The sequence below is a fragment of the Perognathus longimembris genome, chromosome 2 (genome assembly GCF_023159225.1).
Source record: "Perognathus longimembris pacificus isolate PPM17 chromosome 2, ASM2315922v1, whole genome shotgun sequence".
In the NCBI taxonomy this organism is placed as follows: Eukaryota; Metazoa; Chordata; class Mammalia; order Rodentia; family Heteromyidae; genus Perognathus; species Perognathus longimembris.
The window spans coordinates 129,847,116-129,868,354 of record NC_063162.1 but is presented as its reverse complement, the minus strand read 5'-3'; the positions used below and the strand labels follow the sequence as shown (position 1 = coordinate 129,868,354).

The window sequence follows — 21,239 nt, the reverse complement described above, 5'->3', positions numbered from 1 at the left end:
CCATGAGCACTGTCCCTGGCTTCTTTTTGCTCAAGGCTAGCACTCTACCTCTTGAGCCCCAGAACCACTTCCAGCTTTTTCTGTATATGTGGTACTGAGGAATCGAATCCAGGTCTTCATGGATGCTAGGCAAGTACTCTAGCACTAACCTACATTCCTAGTCCAAGAAGAAAGTTCTTGAAACCTCATTTCAATGAATAGTGGTATGTTGCCATTGTCCTAGCTATGTGGGATGTATATAGAAAGATCACAGTCGAGAGTTGCCTGGGAAAAATAATGGGAGAACATATTCCAAGACTAACTAAAGCAAAAAGGGCCAGAAAACAGAGCTTAAGCAGTAAACCATGTGCCTAACAATTACAAAGCCTTAAATCCAAATCCAAATACCCCAAGTACCCCCCCAATGAATTAAAACTGAGGCAAAATAAACTTATCTTCTTTGTAATTTTCCAATTCTGTGATATTGTGATATTATTAACAGAAAACAGACAAAGATAAAATCAGCTCATTATTTGTGCATATAGCTCTCAGTCCGTTATATTAGTTTTGAAGATATTAAATGTTCAAATGAGAGAAATGATAAATGTAAATTCATCATAATATTCTGTTGCAGAATATATTCTTTAATGATATTTCCTAAATTTTACTGTTAATAATAAACCCTTAATTAAAATTCTGATGACAGATATTGCTCATTGATAAACGTTTTAAGCACTTGTGAGGATTTTATGAGGTACTCAGACCCTTGGCCTACTGCACTGAAATTTAAGGTCATGTGCATGCTAAAATCTTCAATTCTGACAAAAGAAACCTGACCAAGATTAATAAATATGATTCTTCCTATTTAGAATAATTCAAGAATTAATCATGAATGCACATACAAAATAATATGATGAGTTTTTATGGAACTAAGTTGGAGATGAATGAATGAATAAAAAGCTTTTTTAAGATGGAATTATCATCAACAGCAACAATTTAGTACAAGCAAAATTATTTTAAAGTGATGTTCTTTAATAATATGTGCAACTATAAGCTGATTATTCTTTTTTCTAGAGAATCTATGTATTTAAAATAATTATTAACACTAGGGTAGGCAGACAAAGTAAGTTACAGTTTTCAGTTCTTATTTAAGTTTTTGCTTTTAATCTATGTCTGTATCTGTCTTTGATTTATGAATTTATATGCTGGTTATCTACTATTTATACCTAGAGAAACCCAGGTTTTAAACGAGGACCCTGACACGAGTTTTTAATTTAATCCCAGCAAGAGTAGGTTAAGTAATACATCAACTCTTTTTTTTTTTTCCTTGGGAGAAGACTTTTATTCACATTCTTTCTACTCGGGACATAAATCTCCCAGGCCTACCGGCTGACCAGCCAGAGGCTCAGTGTGGAAGTCTTTTACAAGGCCTGTTCCACAGCCTGCAGTTTCAGACATAAAATGAAGATGAGGACACTCCTTATGCTGAGAAACCATACTGTAACTTTATAACTGCTTCCAAAGACATTACTCATTTTTATCCTGGGAATATATGAGTGATCTCACCTGACATTATCAAAGGCATTGCATAAATAGTGGCGACAAATGAGGCTAACTTCATCCCTACCACTGTGTCATGCTTCCCAATGAATAAGGGATACGTGATCAATGCATCTTTTAAAAGAGGTGTGTTGTAAATAATCACATTCACCCCTCTGCCGCATCCTCCCTCTCTTCTGAGCATGTGAGCTGTAGCATTCATAACAAGAGGGAAGTCCTAGCACAAGAGATGGAAGAAAGGAAGAAGGGTTCTTCTCCCTCTCTCCTCCTTTATCTCCCCCCGCCCCACTTCTTCACCCACTATTGCCAGGTAGGGAGCAAGGGTTTTAGAGCTGCCCAAGTGTCTGTGACTTGCTTCAACTTGGCTTTGCACTGAAAATTATTCTCAAAGATACTGACTTGAGGAATATTTATATCACTATGTTTTTGCTCTTTTTGATCAAAGTTACCCTTCCCAGGAGTCTAAATTATATCATCTGTCTACTGCATGTATTGGAAACCAAATTATCATTCACACACTATTCAGCCATGTAATTTATATATCACTGCAAACTAGAGTGTCTGGCTTTGAAATGTTAGGTATAAAGTAAACTCAAACAATTTCTTTAAACAACTAAAATGTTTCTGATTCAATTCAATGAAGATAAATATATCTGAATGTTTATTTATGCCAAATCATCTTCACTTATATCTGATATTAGATATTAATGACTGCACTAATAATGACTTCATAGAAATTCTCTTTCAGCTACATAAAACAAGGCTTTATTAAATAAAGGCTTTTTACTGCCAAACTTACAAATAACTTCAACATATTTGAATTAAATAAAATGTAAAGAAATTTCAGACCTCATTTAAAAAGTTATAGATATTAGAGTTTCCTCTTATTGGATAAATTCTTGTTCTGTTTTACAGTGAAAAAAGAAAATGTGATACATATACACAATGGAATTCTATGCCTCTATCAGAAAGAATGACATTGCTCTATTCGTAATGAAGTGGAAGGACTTTCAAAAAAATCATACTAAGTAAAGTGAGCTAGATCCAAGAAACATGGACTCTATGGTTTCCCTTATTGGGAATAATTAGTACATGTCTAGGATAGTCCTAGCAGAAAAGCACAATAGCTCAATAGCTATGCCCATATGAGCACATAAGATGATGCTAAGTGAACTGAACTCCAAGTTATGGAAACAAGTGGTATATCATTGTTGTTATTATTTTCAACATGTCAGGTGAAGCCATGCCTTTTTTTCCCATATTTCTTTCCCGTGGTTTTACCCCTGATATCACTGTAACTGATTTTAGTTCCCTGGATATTGTATATACATGGATTGGAACTAGGGAAGGGAAAGGGTATACCAAAATTGAGAGACAAAAGATAAAAAGACAAACCAATGCAACAGCAATACTTGCAAAACTATATGGTGTGAACCAACTCAGGAGGAGAGGTAAATGGGGAGGGGGGAGGCAGGGGAAAAATGATGGAAGAGGTAACAAGTTGGATAAGAAATGTATTCACTGCCTTACACATGAAAATATAACCCCTCTGTACTTCACTTTGACAATAAAGAAATTTTAAAAAGATAATTTGTGACTTTTTCCTCTAAGAACCAAATTTAAATTGATGACATTTCTTGCAGTTAATCTATATGATCTGTGTATAAAGACAAATGTGGATACATTTGACCAAGAGTTACAGTTAGAATGCATTGTGAAAGCCTTCCGCTCTTAACAGATATAACCAGATTTTTAAAAAAATCTGTGACTATATCCTCTCTATACATTGGAAGGAGTAGATATTTTTGAATAAAATATGGCTTAATATGGGGCTTATAATGATGATCAAGAAAGCAATATTACCTTCACTACAGCAAATATGGCTGTTTTAAATTCAGATTAAAATGATGAAGCATAAGTACATGTGCTAGTGGCTCACACTTATGATAATCTGATCTATGCGGGAAGCTGAGGTGGGAGAGACCACGGTTCAAGGCCAGACTTCTTCAACAGAAGAGGCTGACATAGTGCCATCTGCTATCATCCCAGCTACAGCAGGAAAGATAAGACCTTTGGGAGACCTTTCTTTCACTTCTAGCACTGTAGTGCCCTCTGTTGGCAGTGCAGGTGGTTAAAAGTGAGATTCCACCTCAAAATAACCTAGGCAAAAATGACTGGAGTCATGGCTCAGTGTCAGAGCACCCACCTAGCAAAAATAAGGTCCTGGGTTCAAAGACTACAACTACCAAAGAGGAAAAAAGATACAGTAGCACTCAAACAGCATATTTTCTATTAATTTTCTTTAAGGTTTTGTATCGAGCTCTACCCAAACAAGCTTGGGAAAAACCTAACACTTAGATTTTTAAGATCTTAATTCTAAGTTGATCTTTTAAAAATCCTGATTATAAAAGATTCATTACTTCTCAAATTTGCAATTTTCATCACTTTCCTAAGCTTTATCAGATAAAGTGTCTCTGCAGCAGACCTAGTTGAAAACAAATGAGTTCAGAGTTATATTTGTTATTGCTTTCATACCTCTTTTAGCTGCCAGAATGTTCTATAAACGGTCACTGATAACCAGTTTAGGGGGATTGCCTCATTAAACAGTGCATAAATCACCACTGATTGAGCTAAGCAATTTCACCTCTGAATTCAAGATAGTGTAGATACACATACGCATAAACAAATTACATTCTGTGGAATTTAAGAACGGAGTTTGATAGCATGCTGATATAACAAGGTTACTCTTTGAAGTGGGTTTTGGTTTAATTTCCATATTAGCATTGCGATGTTTCCGAGTATTTTTCATATCTAAAAAACGCCATAAGAAGCCATATTTTATAGATAGTCAAGTGATTGAGCAGGTGAGAATGGTCTATTTGTATTAGCTTTAATACTTCAGTTGAAGGGTGAGTAAATGCATTCTTGCTTTTGTATCATCAAGCATAACTTTGACCTAGTAAAGAAAAATTGTCTCCTTGCCCTTTCACCCAGGAACTAGTTCTGCCTCACCTTGAGAACAAGTAACAGTGACAGCAAAGAATAATCAAGCTAGATCTTGGAAAAATAAATCACAACAACAGGACGAAAGTGACTACCTCATGTTTTCCTGTACCACAACTACTGCATGTATCTGCTGCAGACATGGCAATAAAATAAGGAATAAACAACAAATTAGTAAATGAGATAAAAGCATGAAAAAATCATATCACAAAAGCTCTCTCTTTTTTCGTGATTTGTGTTCAAGAAATGCATCACTAAAAATGCTCTCACCAAAAGCTTATCATTCCTACTGGTGTGGTAATTTCTCTCATGGAAGGAAGAGTGACCTTCAATAAGCAACAACAAAAACAGTCATATTTTTTATGACTATTCAGAATAAGAGCTTGAATTCTGAATACTAGTTCACAGGAGAAATGAGACTGAGGCATGAACTTGATAAGAAAAAGGAAATTGGTATGGAGGAATTCTGAATGTTATTCTGGCCGCTTCAGAGTACAGATATATAGGACTCTGGAGGCTGCTGGAAGGAATGGCTGGAGGCTGGAGAACAAACGAGAGGAAAGAAATCAATTTTTCCTACTACCTCTGCCCTGTGTTATCTAGGACAAAACAGGGGATACTAGACCTAGGCCCAAAATTCAAGTTGTTGAATTTCTTGAGGATAATGCCCTGCTCAGGTAATGAGGTGACGTGTGACACAGCCAGTTGTCTATTCACTTCTCTTCAAGCCTCATGTTCATTAATTACAATGGAAGAATGTTCTTCCTCCTGGAGCTTTTCTTCCCAAGAGTCTAGCAGATGAAATTCTAGCCAGAGAAGTTACTTGGCATGAGAGCCGCTAATGAAAGTAGCCCAGAGCAGTTCTACAATGCCTGAAACTCCTACTCTGTCTTTACCAAATTCTGTACCAGCTGGAATACACAACATCCACAGGAGAGCTTAAGCTCAAACAACAAAATAGGGGACACAGGGCAAGGACAGCTATCTCAAGAGAACAGAGACAAATTGAGCAAAGCATATCACACTACTAAAATGGATAGAGTAGGAAGTTAGGATAAGCATGATTAATATACTGCCAGTAACAATGAAAGATAGTAGCAAAATGAAATATGAAAAGAAATTACTAACAAAAAACAAAGATGAAATGTAGTACAAAATTAATAGATTTAAGGAAAATACAGGTAGTTCTTAATTTAAGAGGCATTGAAATATTCTTCACACATACCATAAAACAGATGACTAGAATAAAGCAAACAACAGATCCGATAGATAACAGGAAAGATACAGTGTAAGAACTTCACCATTTGGAAGATAAGATCAGAGAACATTCCCAGAAAATAAATGCTTCCAGAATGCTGAACAAGGGATAGAAAACCTAGGAGAAAAACCAAATAATAAGAATAGAAGTAGGAAGCTCAAATTCTGGGCCAAAGAAAAAGAGAAAAAAAAGAGTAAAAACAATAGTTTCAACATTTCAAAAGTTAAAATAAATTCAGTTATTCGTGATGTATGTCTGTAAACACTCAGAATTGAAAATTTATAGCCATCCTGGGTTACACAGCAAGACATTGTCTCAAAAAAGCAATAAATTAATTGACTAATTAATAAAAATTTTTGAAGTCGGAGATTAAAGTCCTTAAGTACAAATTGAAACACACCAAAAGCAAGTAGAAGAGGATGTTGTAGGATGATTAACTTCTTGCTAAAGATTTTTAGTGGGAAAAAAGGACCAAAAGAGAAAAACAATTATCTTAACTAAAATAAAAAGTTTAAATTGTGAAAATGAGGCATGAGAAGTAGACTAGACAAAAGAAACCCTACAGTAGAGCAGAGAAAAGACAAATGACTTCAAAGAGTTTAAGATCAAAAAGAAAGAGAGCAGGGTTTGGTGGTATTCTCCTTTAATCTCAGCAATCAGGAGGCTCAGGCAAGAGCATCAGACTGGGCTACACAGACCAGCCTGGGCTATATAGGAATAATCTGTTCACCCCAAAAAAGAAAGAAACACACACACACACACACACACACACACACACACACACACACACAATCATGAATGCATGTCAAACTAATGGTGAACACTGTATGTTATATACTGTAAATGTGTATTTGAGCTGTACAGTGGAAAAAAAAGAAAAAGATTTTTAAGCATATTAAAGCAAAAAATATAGGAAGGAGTTTGCTTGTATCTTTCACTTGATGTGGGATACTATGCCTGCCCTTTTAAATTGGATCTCTGGTTGTCTCTTCTCTAATGCCGTTGACCCTTGACAGAATTACACCATCAACTTTCATGGTTCTCTGTCTTACAGATGGCCAATCATGGAGACATTCAACCTCTAGAACCTCATAAGTGAATCGTCTTATCAGTAAAGGCTCCTTGTGTACATAAAACAATATCTCTCTATATATGTATAATATATACAGTATACTGATTCTATTTCTCCAGAAACCCAGATTAATATACTATTCTAATATCTTTATGAAAAAATAAGCATTTATAAACTATCCTAATCTTGTATTAAACAGTAGAGAAGCAGAGCTTACATTGCCAAGTATTAAGACACAATGGATAATTGATAACTTGAACAGAAAGCAGAACTAAAGGCAGCTTCACTTACATATAGGAACTTACATTTATCACATAATAAAAGTAATATCATATTCATGATGAGGTTTTAGCCAGGCTGTTGAGAGCATTGGTTGACTGCATAGTCAAAGAATAGGTCAAAGGTGAGCACTTTTTGAGTTTTAAGTGTGAGAGAAGGCAAAGGAGAAGTTTATCTACATGATTTACAGATTAAGAATGGATTTTGGAAACTAATCCCAAAAGCACAGCCCAGAAAGAACAATTACTTTAATTAACTAATTGAAGAATTTTGACCAACAAAGGGCACTGTAGATCAAATCAACAGATAGACAAGTTGAGTTATTTGTAAGTATGCTATGGCTTTCATTGCTACCTTGAAAAGAGAATGGAGGTCATATAGAAGGTCAAGGTTGGTCCAATGTGGAGCTATGGAAACTAATGGGAGAATGATTGCTGCAGGCATTCTGGAAAGCAAGCTATTATCATTTAATTCTATCATATTTTATGACCCAGCAATTCGATTGCAGGCTCTATATTCTCTAGAAAAAAATTATATAGTTCATAAATGGTCATATACAATGATTTTTATATTTGAAGAATTGCCTTAGCCAAAAATTAGAACATTCAGGCTATAATTCAGAGTGATAGTAAAACTCTCACTGGAGAATATATTACAAAATGCTGTAAACCAGTAAACGATAACAAAGAAGATGCTCAAATAACAGCACATTTGTTCATTGCTAAAAATATAAAACACTGCACATAAAATATTTAAAAAGAAGAGATTTCCAATAAAATTTACAAAAACTAAAAATGTGTAAACAGCCAGGTGCTAGTGGCTCATACCTTCTAATCCTAGCTACTCTGGATGCTAAGATCTGAGGATCACAGTTCAAAGCCAATCCAGGCTAAAAATTCCCCTTTAGACTGGTACCTTCAATTAACGACTCAAAAACCAGAAGTGGAGCTGTGGCTCAAAGTAGTAGAGTAATAGCTTTGAGCAAAAAAGTTCCGGGAGTGCTCAGGCTTTGAGTTTAAACCCCAACTTGGGCAATAGCAGACAAACAACTCCAAAGAAAATTCATCTCTTTCGAAAATATGAACTGTATACACATACAAACCAACATTATAATGGTGGATTTTGAGGACAAGAAGAATTAAATTCAGGATACAAATAAAATGAGTTAAAGAAGTGGAGAACACAGGGAACGGAATCTGGCACAGAAAGACATATAATTTATAAGACTAGAGATTTTGATTTGCACTCAATTATTGGTTGATGTTCATACTGTTCATCTCCTTGTACCTGAGTTCTAATTATTAGATTGAACTATATTGTCTGCCAACCGACCAAATATCAGCATTTTCTTATCATTTAGCCTAATAGAAAGCAAAAAGTGGGATTACTGTTCTAGAGGAAAAGGGAAAGTCTACTCTAAACACTTGTTGGAGATAATATAAAAGATCCCAGATTGGATTCCATTTTTCAAGATTAATGGAAAACTTCAGGTGTTCACACAAATGAGCTAGATGATTGTTTTTAAGATTATAAAAAATCTTTAAGAATTTAGGTCATCAATACAATTTCCTTAAGATATGATCTGTCTACTTTATTAGGTTATAAAACACCTACATCCATGATCCTGCCAAGAGTCTTTTAGCTGACAATGCTTAAATGAGTCATCCACTTTTATTTTTTTTTTATTAATGGAATTGTTTCCAGAGTCCAAAATGCAATTCATGTAAAAATTCAAAGAATTCAAATTCAGATATCTTTAAATCTCTTAAAACCATGCAGGCCACTGTACATTGTGTTTCTTACCATTTTTCTCGGTGCCTGTTAAATGATTTCTCTAAAATCAAAACTTCCTAAATTCGGCCCTATGTGTTGTCATGAGAATTTAATCCTCACCTAAGTTAACCTGAGTTTACAACTAAACTTTTCTGAGCTATTATTAAGCTGTTCCCTGAAAACTTCATCATTTTCCTTTATGCCAGACCATGATATAAGAGGCACACTCCAGAGCTTTATTTTTCACTCAGCAAATATTCCATATTGACTGGTGTAATGAAATAGGCATTATGCTTTCTAAGGATGAAGCAAAAAGCATAAGGGAGAATTATGTTTTCATTTGTTTCATTGATTATATTTTTCTTATATAAATGGAAAATCAGAAGGAGAAAAAAAAACATAGTACAGCCAGGAACTCTCTAATAGGTCAAAGGATTGAACTAAAATGATGGGGGAGGGGGGATCCAGTCTTTGTGATCCAGAGTGTACCAAGCTATTTCCATTTCATTTTTGAACCTGCACTTATTAAATGAAAATTTCTGCTTGCTGCAATAAAAAGATGTAATCTTTGTTCAAAGGGATTTGATAAGCAGAAAGGTCAGAAAATGGCAGCCCTAATCACTTTGCTTATCTCGGGCGTACTTTATGTGAAAGAATGGGGTCTTTACCTTGACAGTGAAGCGCTTTTTCTTTGGTGGACTCCACACGGTGCCAGTTGAATGAATAAAAGCACGCAAAGGGGTTAAGGACGTTACTAATACATAGGCTTTGAGAATCACAGATAGTTCCTCAGCTCTAAAGATTATTTCCTTTGGAGCAAGCTTTCTTGTTTGGTTGCTAAAAGAAAAAAAACAGCATAGTTAGTCTTCCATAATTTGGGACGGATACACCCTGTATAAACTACCTAAAAGCTTTGTAAATCCCTTTTATCCTTTATTGGATGGACCCCAGCCCTCAGTGTGTGGATTTCCTTGAACAATTTCTACAAATTATTAGTGCCACCACTAGGGGGTGGACAGGGACAAGAGGAAGAGATCAGAAGTATTGTGGAAGGAAAAAGAAGGAAAGTAGTATGCAGAATGAGGTTTAGCCATTTTTAAAAGTCAAATACTCACACTATTCATAAACTTTGATGGATGGTTCTGTTGCAACAGAAGTGATATAAATTACAGTTTGGGAACAGTGAAATTATTTCTGAAATTTCCTCTTCCCTACATGCCTAACTCTGCACAGTATTTTCCTCTCCAGAAAAGATGTTAAGATTTATATTAGTGCCCAGGCTTCCAAGAATATGCAAAAATACCCCTTCCAATTGTTCAAGGCTATAGAATGTCCCTCACTCATGTAAATAAAATGAAATCTTAAAATAATTTACTCTGGGAAAGACAGATAATTGTAGTGAATTGTATTGTAGTGAATTGTATTGTAGTGAAACAAAATAGACCTTCATCATACATGATTCCAAAACCGACACAGAGTTGTTTTTCTATGGCATGTTTCTATGTGCAAATTATATATACAATCAAAATATAATAAAAACACATTTATGTCAATACATAATATTTATGTCAAAAAATATAACAACTCCAACCAAAGTAATTTGATTAATGGCAAAGATTGCTGTATTTTAACTTTTGAAGTCTACATAAGCACAAACTGAATCTGACTTTTCACATACTATTAACTTCTGAAATACTAGTTAATAACTATAAAATCAGGCGAAGAAAATTCATTTGTCTTAGATATGAACATTAAAAGCTCTAATTTTGCCCTATATTTTATCTACATCAAAAATCACTTTCCTGGTGGTATATTGGATAGCTTCGGGCTTTGAAGATTCATTCTTAGATGCTGGGAGCAATAAAACAAAATTAATAGTTAGAAAAAAATTACATTCATCCACATTCATAGACTAAGGCAATGCCAGGTGAGGATAAAGTAGAAGTTAAAACTTTATAGTCTTACATTGTCAAGCTTTTAGATTCGATTTATGTTAATGTAACTTACTAGATAAGAGTCTAATTTACCCAAATGTTTATTCTATAGCAGAAGAAATTGAAATTAGTCTAGAATAAAGGGAGTGATAATATTCTTTATTAAGGAGGAATACTGAAATTTTAAGTAGCTAAGTTCAAGCGTGTACCCCCACCACAATCTCCCAGATCTGCTTTGTACTTTTTTTTCTAGTCTCCTGAAATGCATATCAGATAGAATGATACCAGCGAGATAGAACAGTTCTAAATGAACGGCTTACAGCTGCTCACGCTGCCAGTCCCATGGTGTCCAAATGTGTGGCTTCAGTGATTTCAATACGTGACGGGAAGTATTTGGCTGTAATTGCACTCGAGGATTTGCACACACAGAGGGATTCAAAAGAAGTCTCAGTTCTTTAAAAAAAAAAAAAAAGAAGAAGAAGAAAGTGAGTTTAGTTATGTGGGAAATTGACTGCAATTTTCCCCTCCAGGTTGGATTTAAGCATGGATTCATGTTCAGAGGAGCTTTGTCTTGTAGTGTGTTCTTTACCACAATCTAGGAAAACAATTGTGGTAACTGATTGTCAATGTTCTTGCTCAGAAGGAGGGGTAGATTTGATGCTGATATCCATCCATTGCCAACTTGACCTATCATTCACACAATTAAGGAGATACACTATCAATTAAAGGGAAAGTGGCCAGGATACTAACTCTTGTTTATGACTTAAATACTACATGAAAAATTAGACTGATGTCCTGACAATTGTTTGTTGTGCCTCATTACCTTGGTACCTTATCATAAGTCGTTATCAACTTAAGAACAGTTACACTGATAGATTAAAAAGCAAAAGTATGGCAAATACTTGTTTAGAAATGTTTTATAAAAGTCCATGTAAAAGGGGCTGGGAATATGGCTTAGCACATGAAGCTCTCAGTTCGATTCCCCAGCACCACATATATGGAAAACGGCCAGAAGGGGCGCTGTGGCTCAGGTGGCAAAGTGCTAGCCTTGAGCGGGAAGAAGCCAGGGACAGTGCTCAGGCCCTGAGTCCAAGGCCCAGGACTGGCCAAAAAAAAAAAAAGTCCAAGTAAAAAGAAAAAAAACTTCTTATTCACTACTACCTAGTAACACACCCTACAAAAAACCAAAAGTTATGTAATCAACGTTTAAAATGCAACTCATCTCGGGCTGGGGATATAGCCTAGTGGCAAGAGTGCCTGCCTCTGATACACGAGGCCCTAGGTTCGATTCCCCAGCACCACATATACAGAAAACGGCCAGAAGCGGCGCTGTGGCTCAAGTGGCAGAGTGCTAGCCTTGAGCAAAAAGAAGCCAGGGACAGTGCTCAGGCCCTGAGTCCAAGGCCCAGGACTGGCAAAAAAAAAAAAAAAATAATAATAATAATAATAAAATGCAACTCATCTCAATACATCAGATACATCTGCTTTTAAAAATACATAAATTGACATAATTGACATAAATTCTTATGTATTCACACAAACCTTGGTGTTTCTGTTTTTAAGATTATCCAAAAGAGACATCATAATCACATTTGTTTGACTTATTTTCCTTCTAATCCATCCAAGAGTTCTCTCACACTACTGAATATAGAACTAGCACATACACACTTTGAAGACATTTACTTTACTCTCTTTTGTTATGTATCTAGATTCTTTTTGTAAGATTTCTTTTCCAGGGGCTGGGAATATGGCTTAGTGGTAGAGTGCTCACCTTGCATGCATGAAGCCCTGGGTTCGATTCCTCAGTACCACATAAACAGAAAAGGCCAGAAGTAGAGCTGTGGCTCAAGTGGTAGAGTGCTAGCCTTGAGCAAAAAAGAAGCCAGGTACAGTGCTCAGGCCCTGAGTCCAAGCCCAAGGACTGGCAAAACAAATAATAATTAAAAAAAGGCTTTTCTTTCCCAACTTCAGAGACACTGTAATGAACACTCTTACAAGTCTATTTTGACGTTCTTCATTACAAATTTATCTTCTCAACATGTATAATTTATCGATGAGGTTGATCATTGTAAATGTGTTAGTCATTATCAAACTGCCTTCTAAAATGATTGCTCTGAATTCTACTCTCTCCAAGAGAATATAAGAGTTGTTATTTTTTTTTATTTCCAGGTAATAGTGGCTTATTTTTAAATCAATTTATCTAACTCACTAAATGGAGTGAAGTCTTTAAATTATTTCTCCTCTTATGTACATTTCATCAATACTAACATTATCTGGGCTGAGAATATGGCCTAGTGGCAAGAGTGCTTGCCTCCTACACATGAAGCTCTCAGTTCGATTCCCCAGCACCACATATATGGAAAACGGCCAGAAGGGGTGCTGTGGCTCAGGTGGCAGAGTGCTAGCCTTGAGCAAAAAGAAGCCAGGGACAGTGCTCAGGCCCTGAGTCCAAGGCCCAGAACTGGCCAAAAAAAAAAAAAAAAAAGAAAATCGAGAGATAAAGGATAAAAAGGACAAAACCATTTAGTGTAAACCAACTGAACAACTCATGGGGGGAGAGGAAAGGGGGAGGGGGGGAATGAGGGAGGAGGTAACAAATAGTACAAGAAATGTACCCACTGCCTTATGTATGAAACTGTAACCCCTCTGTACATCACTCTGACAATAAATAATTATTTAAAAAATACTAACATTATCTAATTTTATTTTTTTTAATTTTTATTGTCAAACTGATGTACAGAGAGGTTACAGTTTCATACATTAGGCATTGGATACATTTCTTGTACTGTTTGTTACCTCCTCCCTCATTCCCCCCCCCCCCCGTTCCCTTTCCCCCCATGAGTTGTTCAGTTCATTTACACCAAACAGTTTTGCAAGTATTGCTTTTGTAGTCATTTGTCTTTTTTATCCTGTGTCTCTCGATTTTGGTATTCCCTATCAGTAACATTATCTAATTTTAAACACTTCACCCTTTTAAGTAAAAGTTATCAGAAGTCTAGCTGTTTGATGCACTCCCGTCTCATTATTTAGCCGAATGTGATCTTGCTCAAAACTCAATAATCTATTTGTAAGACTTATCTGTTAATAAAGATCTAATGCATCATATTAAAGGAAATATTCAAATTGCTTTGTGTTTTGGAGATGGCAAATGAAGAGATATTACAGTATGTTTTTTTTTTCTCCATGAAAATCAGAACTATTAGAAAGTTAAAATGGTGAGCAAGAGTATAGCTCAGTGGTAGAGAAATGCTTAACATGATTAAAACCTGGGCTTTTATCCTTATCATCAAAGGTAAAATGGTGAGATGTCACTAAAATTCCTCAAAGCTACAGAAAGAAAATATAAATGTTCTTAATTTAAAAGAAGACTTATTTTTAGATATTTTATTAGGAAAATTTGTGTTTTATCAAAGAGCTTAGTTGTAGCTTTCTTTGGAAAAACATGAGAACTGTATAATTTACTCTAATATTCCTTTCATCTTGCCACCAGGAAGCACAGAATCAACTTGAAGCCCAAGTAAAGCTGATTTTAAAGCAGATGGACAAAACTGTGTTCACTATGCTAGTGTCTCAAAGCTGGTAAGAGAGTAGCCAAAAATAAATATCAAAGGGATAAACAATTTTACATCATGTTTGTCTGGTTAAGCTCAAGTGGAGAAGCGTGTTGCATAAATTTGAAAGAGTCTAGTGAAGAAAATGTCAAGATTTCTACCTCAATCCCTGCAACTGATTGAACCACAGGAATAAGTATTGCTTAAGTAAACTTTCTCCTTACTTATTTACACATTACCATTACACATTAGAGTTTATTGATAAACTCTAGGCTTCCTATTGTATTATTTGAAGCTGGAGGAGGCTGGATGATAATTATTTTTGTGATGCTTAGAACAATAAGTAACAAAAAATTAGAAACACTTTTTCACTAGTTATTTTGTGACATCTAAAACAATCCCCATTTCTCTGCATTAGAAATAAGCACTCTTTATGTCTAGCAAAGCTGTAGCTACCTTTTATGAATCATATATAATTAATTGTAGAAACCACTAATGTCCTCGTTCCATTTCACAGGGCTAAAGTTTTGTTTAGAGACATCTTATTCTTACATCTTTCATTTGGCATATGAATCTATCTAAGACTTGCTAAATAGACCAGTCAAGGCCATTTGTTTTATATGCCATTCTTCTTTCCTCAACTCCTTTTAGCATACTCAAAAAAGGCTAGAGATCTACAAATTGTGCTGAATGCAGCTTCTGGGTTTGGAAGGAATTTTGGAGGTGAGACTTTATGACACATAGCATTCCAAACAGACATTGACACATCATTGTTCAAGTGTGCAGAAAGCAATGAAGTATTACCCCACAATATGTAGACTGGGTGTAAAATAGATTCAGAAGTGAAATACCATATAGTGGATAGTGTTGTACTTTTATTTACTGACTTCTTTTGGAGAGGCTGAAACTTCTTTTGGAGAGCCTGGTTGTCTAGGGTGAAAATGAACTATTTGTTGGAGATGCATGGAAACCTCTTTTCTCATGGGTTGTACTATCTGGTTGACTGTACTGAGTGACTGATGACTGGGATGAAGTTATGTGAAGAGAAAGACTGAATCAAAACTAAAACATCTAGCATTCATTTTTATTCTTTCTAGTAAACACCTACTCTGCTTGTGACATTTGTTATGGAATCTTCTAGATTCCAGAGTGTGATTCCCATGAATCTTCTGAACTTTCCCCCTTAATAAACACAATCCTGACACAGTAGGTTTTCAGAAAACGTTTGTTCTAGCAGGGGACCAGTCAATCTGTGGTTAGAGACCAAAATATTATTCTAATGAATTAAAAATACTTTCTTTTGTTATTTATTATTCCTGTTTTATGTGGCATGTAATTGTATATACCACAGGCAAAGACTAAGCACAGGCAAACACTTGTACTAGCAAAGATTAGCTGTCAAATTTATATTGTATTTGATTTAATGTTTTGCCCCACAGCTAATAATTAATATGGAAGTAATAGCGCAAGTCTAATTATGTTTCAGAAATGCCTTAATATTGTCTTGCATTTCATATTAAGAAACTAAACTTAGCAAGTATTTTCTTATTTTAAAATTTCTAGTGAGGATAAAAGGCTGTAATTAACAATTAACAATTTTACTTTTGAGATTAGAAGTGTAAATATGCTGTTTATAAGAATATTAATTGTTATTCCTGCCTGAGGATGTTTACTAGTCATAATAATTAGCCTGAAGACTGAAGCTATACAAACATAACCTCAGAATTTACATGCATAGAAAATGTCCCTTAGCATACATATGTACAAACTGAAGTCATAGCCAGAATTAACTGTCCTAGAATTGGAAGAGACCACTAAACAGAAACTATGCTATAGGTAGAGGAACATAGGTTCTTCCATCAAGGAAGGACTCAGGGAAGAAATACCCCACTGTTTCCTCCTCCTGAGACTGCTTTCATAACACAGTCAGACGATCAGGAAATGATGCAGATGCAGCCTGTGGAAGACAGCTTCTTAGAGAAGGATCTAGAGTGAATTCAGGGGGGAGAAATACCACATTGCAGTGGTTCAAAAAAACCAATCCTGTCCATATCACACCCATTTCCCACATTTGAGATGTAGGTTTACACTGTACAACTCTGGTAAAACTTTCAACATGGGGCTTGTTCATTTTTTACATTTTTATTGCTTTTGTTGTTGTTGTTCTCTATGATCAATGCCTGTATCAGTGATTATTTTGGTAGGAACAAATTGAAGTTTAAAGTATAGCTAAAATGTTCTTCCTTTTTCATGTATTCAGCATGAAGTTGTCATCACAATTCACTATCTGATCAAAGAGAATCTACTAAATCTTTATGTGATGCTTGAACATCTAGTATTGGAAATGAGTCTCTAAGAACAAAACAGGAACCACGTATGATAAGAAAAAAAATGTAGACTAAATGTAAGGCTGTATTTTCACTTACAAGTAAACTGCAAAGACATGCATTCTGTTTTTAGTGACTTTCTTCTGATTTAGTATTGCAGTTCCAAGAAACCTGTTCACTTTCAGTTTGTTTTCATTTATGTAAAGAAATTCTATATTAGAGTCTAATTCTGTCTTGTGTTATGGCTGGAGTATGTCTGAGGTTAACCGAGTTAGTGAAATACTTGAATCTTATCCTCTATTTTTGTTCCATAAAAAAGACAATTTTGGAAACTACATGAGTTATAATAGAATTCACTGTTGATCAACAGATTTAAAATACACAGACAAAACTTCCTAGTTTGGTTCTATATTTGAGCTTAAAAATACCATTTGTGAAATCTGTATATATCAATGTTTTAAGACATTTTTTGCTTGTACTTGAGAAAAACAGCATTGTCCAGGCTATCTTTGATAAAATGCATAGATCAGTCACATAAAGATATATACACTAGCAAACAATTCCAGCATAATTGAGGGAGCTAGTAATCTCTCAAGATCTGAAATTAATTGACACTTGGATGTAATGTACTAATGTATACTATCTGTCAATAAAACTATGCAGAGAGTACAACTTTATCCTTATGGTTCCAGAATACTTTTCATGTACTATTATCACATAGAAGATGCATTAATGGGCTGGGGATATGGCCTAGTGGCAAGAGTGCTTGCCTCATATACATGAGGCCCTGGGTTCGATTCCCCAGCACCACATATACAGAAAATGGCCAGAAGTGGCGCTGTGGCTCAAGTGGCAGAGTGCTAGCCTTGAGCAAAATTGAAGCCAGGGACAGTGCTCAGGCCCTGAGTTCACGGCCTGGGGCTGGCCAAAAAAAAAAAAAAAAAAAAGAAGAAGATGCATTAAACCACACATACAAATAGCATAGTACTTAAATCTTGTAATCATTCTGAGGAAAAACAATAATATGAATTTTATTCTAGGAAATGGGAGGCAGACTACATCCTGATATAAATGGAGACATAATTTGACCTACAGAAACGACCAGATCAAAAACATAGTGATATGTTCTAAAGGGAAAGTCATTGTATAAAATTTACACCAATGAGCCAACCCATCCATCGCATGCTTACTGAGAGCTCAGTAAATGTAAGCCATAATGCTCTCCTTTCTCGTCTTTTTCAGTGGAAGTGTTAAAGCCATACAATTCTATGAAAACAACTTTCCCCATAGACTGCTCTGTTTTGACGACAAAAACATGAGAATCTTAAATTCTGCTCATTTTCCTAATAAAAACTATGACTAGACAAGTATTTCAACTTTCTTACTGTGTGATTTCACAGTGATGACCAAACAGCATGAAAGATTGTTTTATTGCTTTTTGGAATTTTAATTTTCCTTTGATATTATTCTTCACAAATTTCCCATAGGAAAAGAAATTTTTAAAAAGAAATAATGTTGACTACTTCAGAGAGGCCCAGGATGACTAATTTGATACAAATTAATGAGCAGCATTAATCACAATTTGAAACCCAACTTCCAAGAAATATTAATACATAGAATGCAATAAATATGACAATAACATAGCTGCCTAAGCCAACCCACTGTGAAGATAAGTTAATCACATTATTTATACTAAACTTTTTTCTCTCATGAACAAATTTTGGAATAAACCATGAAAAATTGATATAATTTAGATCAGAATAATGAATGACTTTTTAAAATTCCTAACAATGATTCTAAATTCTAAGTATATTGTAGTGAATCCTAATATAAACATAAGACAGGAACACTGAAGGTGCTATTTAAATGAAGTCATGCATTAATATATTTTTCTTTAGCCAAGCACCAGTGGCTCATACTGTTGCATTAGCTACTGAGGAGATTGAGATCTGAGGATTAAAGTTTGAAGCACTCCATGCAGAAAAAACTAGGGGACTCCACTTCCAAAATAAACAGCAAAGAAGTAGAGCAAGAAGTGTGGCTCAAGTGGTACAGAACCAGCCCTATGTAAGTAGACTAAACAAATGCAAGACCTTGAATTCAAATCCCAGCACTGACAAAACAAACCAAACAAGCAAATATATCTCTTCTTTAGTAGCAACTTTGTAGAGCATTCCAACCTATAATTTTTACACCCTATGTTGGGATAGTAGAATGCATACCATGTTCCTGTCAGTTTCTTCTCTACTTCTACATTATTTACAGGTAAATGTACTATATTTAAACGATATATTTATTTAAAACATCAGGATCTTCCTCATGTGCCTAGGGTCAGATAAGCATACATGTGATCTAGAGACTATAGCTAGTTGCCAAAATAAAGTCTAATGAGAGGCAGAGGCTTCAGTACCAAAAATAGACCAGGAACATGGAACTATGTCAGGAAAGATTTTTGATTGGGACATTGAGCAAACGTAAGTCTGAGAAGCATGGTGGCTCAAGGGTCCACATCTGACAAGTTATAAGGACACCAAGATATGAGTCACAAGTCAGGCTCCCCCTGACAACAACTTCACAAACTGAGCCTCACTCTGCAACCTTAGCTAGTTAAACACATCATTAGCCAAGGACATCTGACCTCTTTTATGTCTTGTGAATGCCTAAAGAATTAACTGAGTTAATTGAAGCAAAAGAGGAGGGAGGTTGTATCTAAAGGGCTAAATAATTGCTGTCCCTAAAAATGTTAATTAAGTAATTAAATTTTGAATTATTTCTTCCTATCCTTGTCTGTAGTTCAACCTCTAAAGTTAACCTGTTTCATTTCTGGATGGATTTTAGCCAGGACATGAAACTCAAATGCCTATTTCTTGTAATGATATTCTTCTAATGTTACTAGACATCTCTCATCTCTATTAGTTTTACCAGGTTGCTTTCAACCTACATACGCCAAATGTGTGTATATAGATACATAGAAATTTATTTATTGTTTCCCAGAGATGTTACCCAGGCTTTTGCAATCAGCACATCCTCTCAATGAATCTGACTTGTTCCTGTATAGCAATTTTAGACAAGCTGCTACTTACATTCCTTGAAATAGGTGGATGATGGGATGATGGATGAAGTCATTCATATCCTGTCATTTACTGGGGTCAAATATGGTAGATATCTTGGGGAAAATCTTGGGGCACCTAATAACATCTCAGTCATTTTAATAAGTTGGTACTATGTAGCCATTGCTTTAAAGGTGTGGTGAACTCCAGAATTACTCAGGTTCCAAGTCATGAGTAATGATTCAAACTCTTATTTTTGCTGTGTAGACTTATCAAATAGATACAGGATTTATAAGCTTGATTTATTAGGAGTGCTAGTAACAATTTAAAAAAAACTGAACAACAGCTTTTACTTTCTCACTCCTCTGCTTAAGAAAGAAGGGTACACATATATTTGGAAACCAAAGCTTCATTGTGTGTAGGGTAGTAATAAAAAATAATAATAGCTTGAATAATCTAAGTGAGTTGGAGAGAAAAGAATGGACAAATAGTCCAATGAAGAGTGGGATGGGAAAGGTAGTACTGGAGCTTAGAAAAGGACATTTATAGAAAGTAGAATTTCACCTGTAATCCTAGCCACGTAGGAGGCTGAGATCTGAGGATCATGGTTCAAAGCCAGCCTGAGCAGGAAAGTCCATGAGACTCATATCTCCAGTTAACCACCAGAAAACTGGAACTGGATTTGTGGCTCAAAGTGTCAAGCACTAGTCTAGAACAAAAGAGCTTAGGGAAAATGCCCATACCCTAGAATTACAGGTATGAGCTACCAGCACCTGGCAAACCAGCTTTCTTAAAGTATTATTTTGGCCTGGCTTTCCTGCCATGGCTAGCTCAGCCTCTATAACTGAAGTCAGGTTCCATGGCTTGAGTAGATTCCAGAACTCTGGCAATCCTGGAACTCTGGTCTGTAAAGAAAAGGAAAGCGAGGTGGGGTGACAGGTAGCTTAGCAATTCTATTTAGTGAAACAGTACAGCCAGTTTCTATTAGGACTGAAGTTGAACTTCCAAGTGTTCATTCAATTTCATGGGTCTGGAATGAAAAGTGACTCAAGTTCATGGCCACCATTTTCCACCAGATGATTTGCAATTCACAATTTTCAGCACTCTGCTTCAAAACTACCGCTCTCTACTCAACTTGCAGCTCCTGCTGATGGCACACAGAAATTGTTCTTTATGGAGTATTGCTTCTCTCCCTTCAATCTACCTTTCCTTCCCTGAATCACTTTTAAAATCCACAGTATCCATTAGTCCTAGGGTTAACTAAAAGTTTCCAAAATTCACTTCAATCTCTTTGTTTTTCCCCTCCTTCTAGTTTTGCTTTTCACAGCAGGTGCCACATTCTATATGATTAAGGGCTTTTCCCCACCAGCAGCTTAAAATGTTGTTTTAATAGCTTAAAAACAGCAAAACACCTTATTAAAATGTATCCAACAAGTTAAGCTTCCTTTAATTA

The 21,239-nt window shown here is 35.5% G+C and overlaps 1 protein-coding gene across 3 annotated transcripts in view; it reads right to left on the bottom strand.

Moving 5' to 3' along the window:
• The window catches only part of Cped1 (cadherin like and PC-esterase domain containing 1), a 242,350-nt gene that overhangs the window by 139,039 nt on the left and 82,072 nt on the right, over positions 1-21,239 (bottom strand). For all 3 annotated transcript variants that reach the window (XM_048340123.1, XM_048340125.1, XM_048340124.1), the window contains 2 exons: positions 11,179-11,311; positions 9,593-9,761 (listed from right to left, as the gene is read on the bottom strand). In XM_048340123.1, the coding sequence (XP_048196080.1) occupies positions 9,593-9,761; positions 11,179-11,311 (302 nt within the window). The remainder of the gene's footprint in view (positions 1-9,592; positions 9,762-11,178; positions 11,312-21,239) is intronic.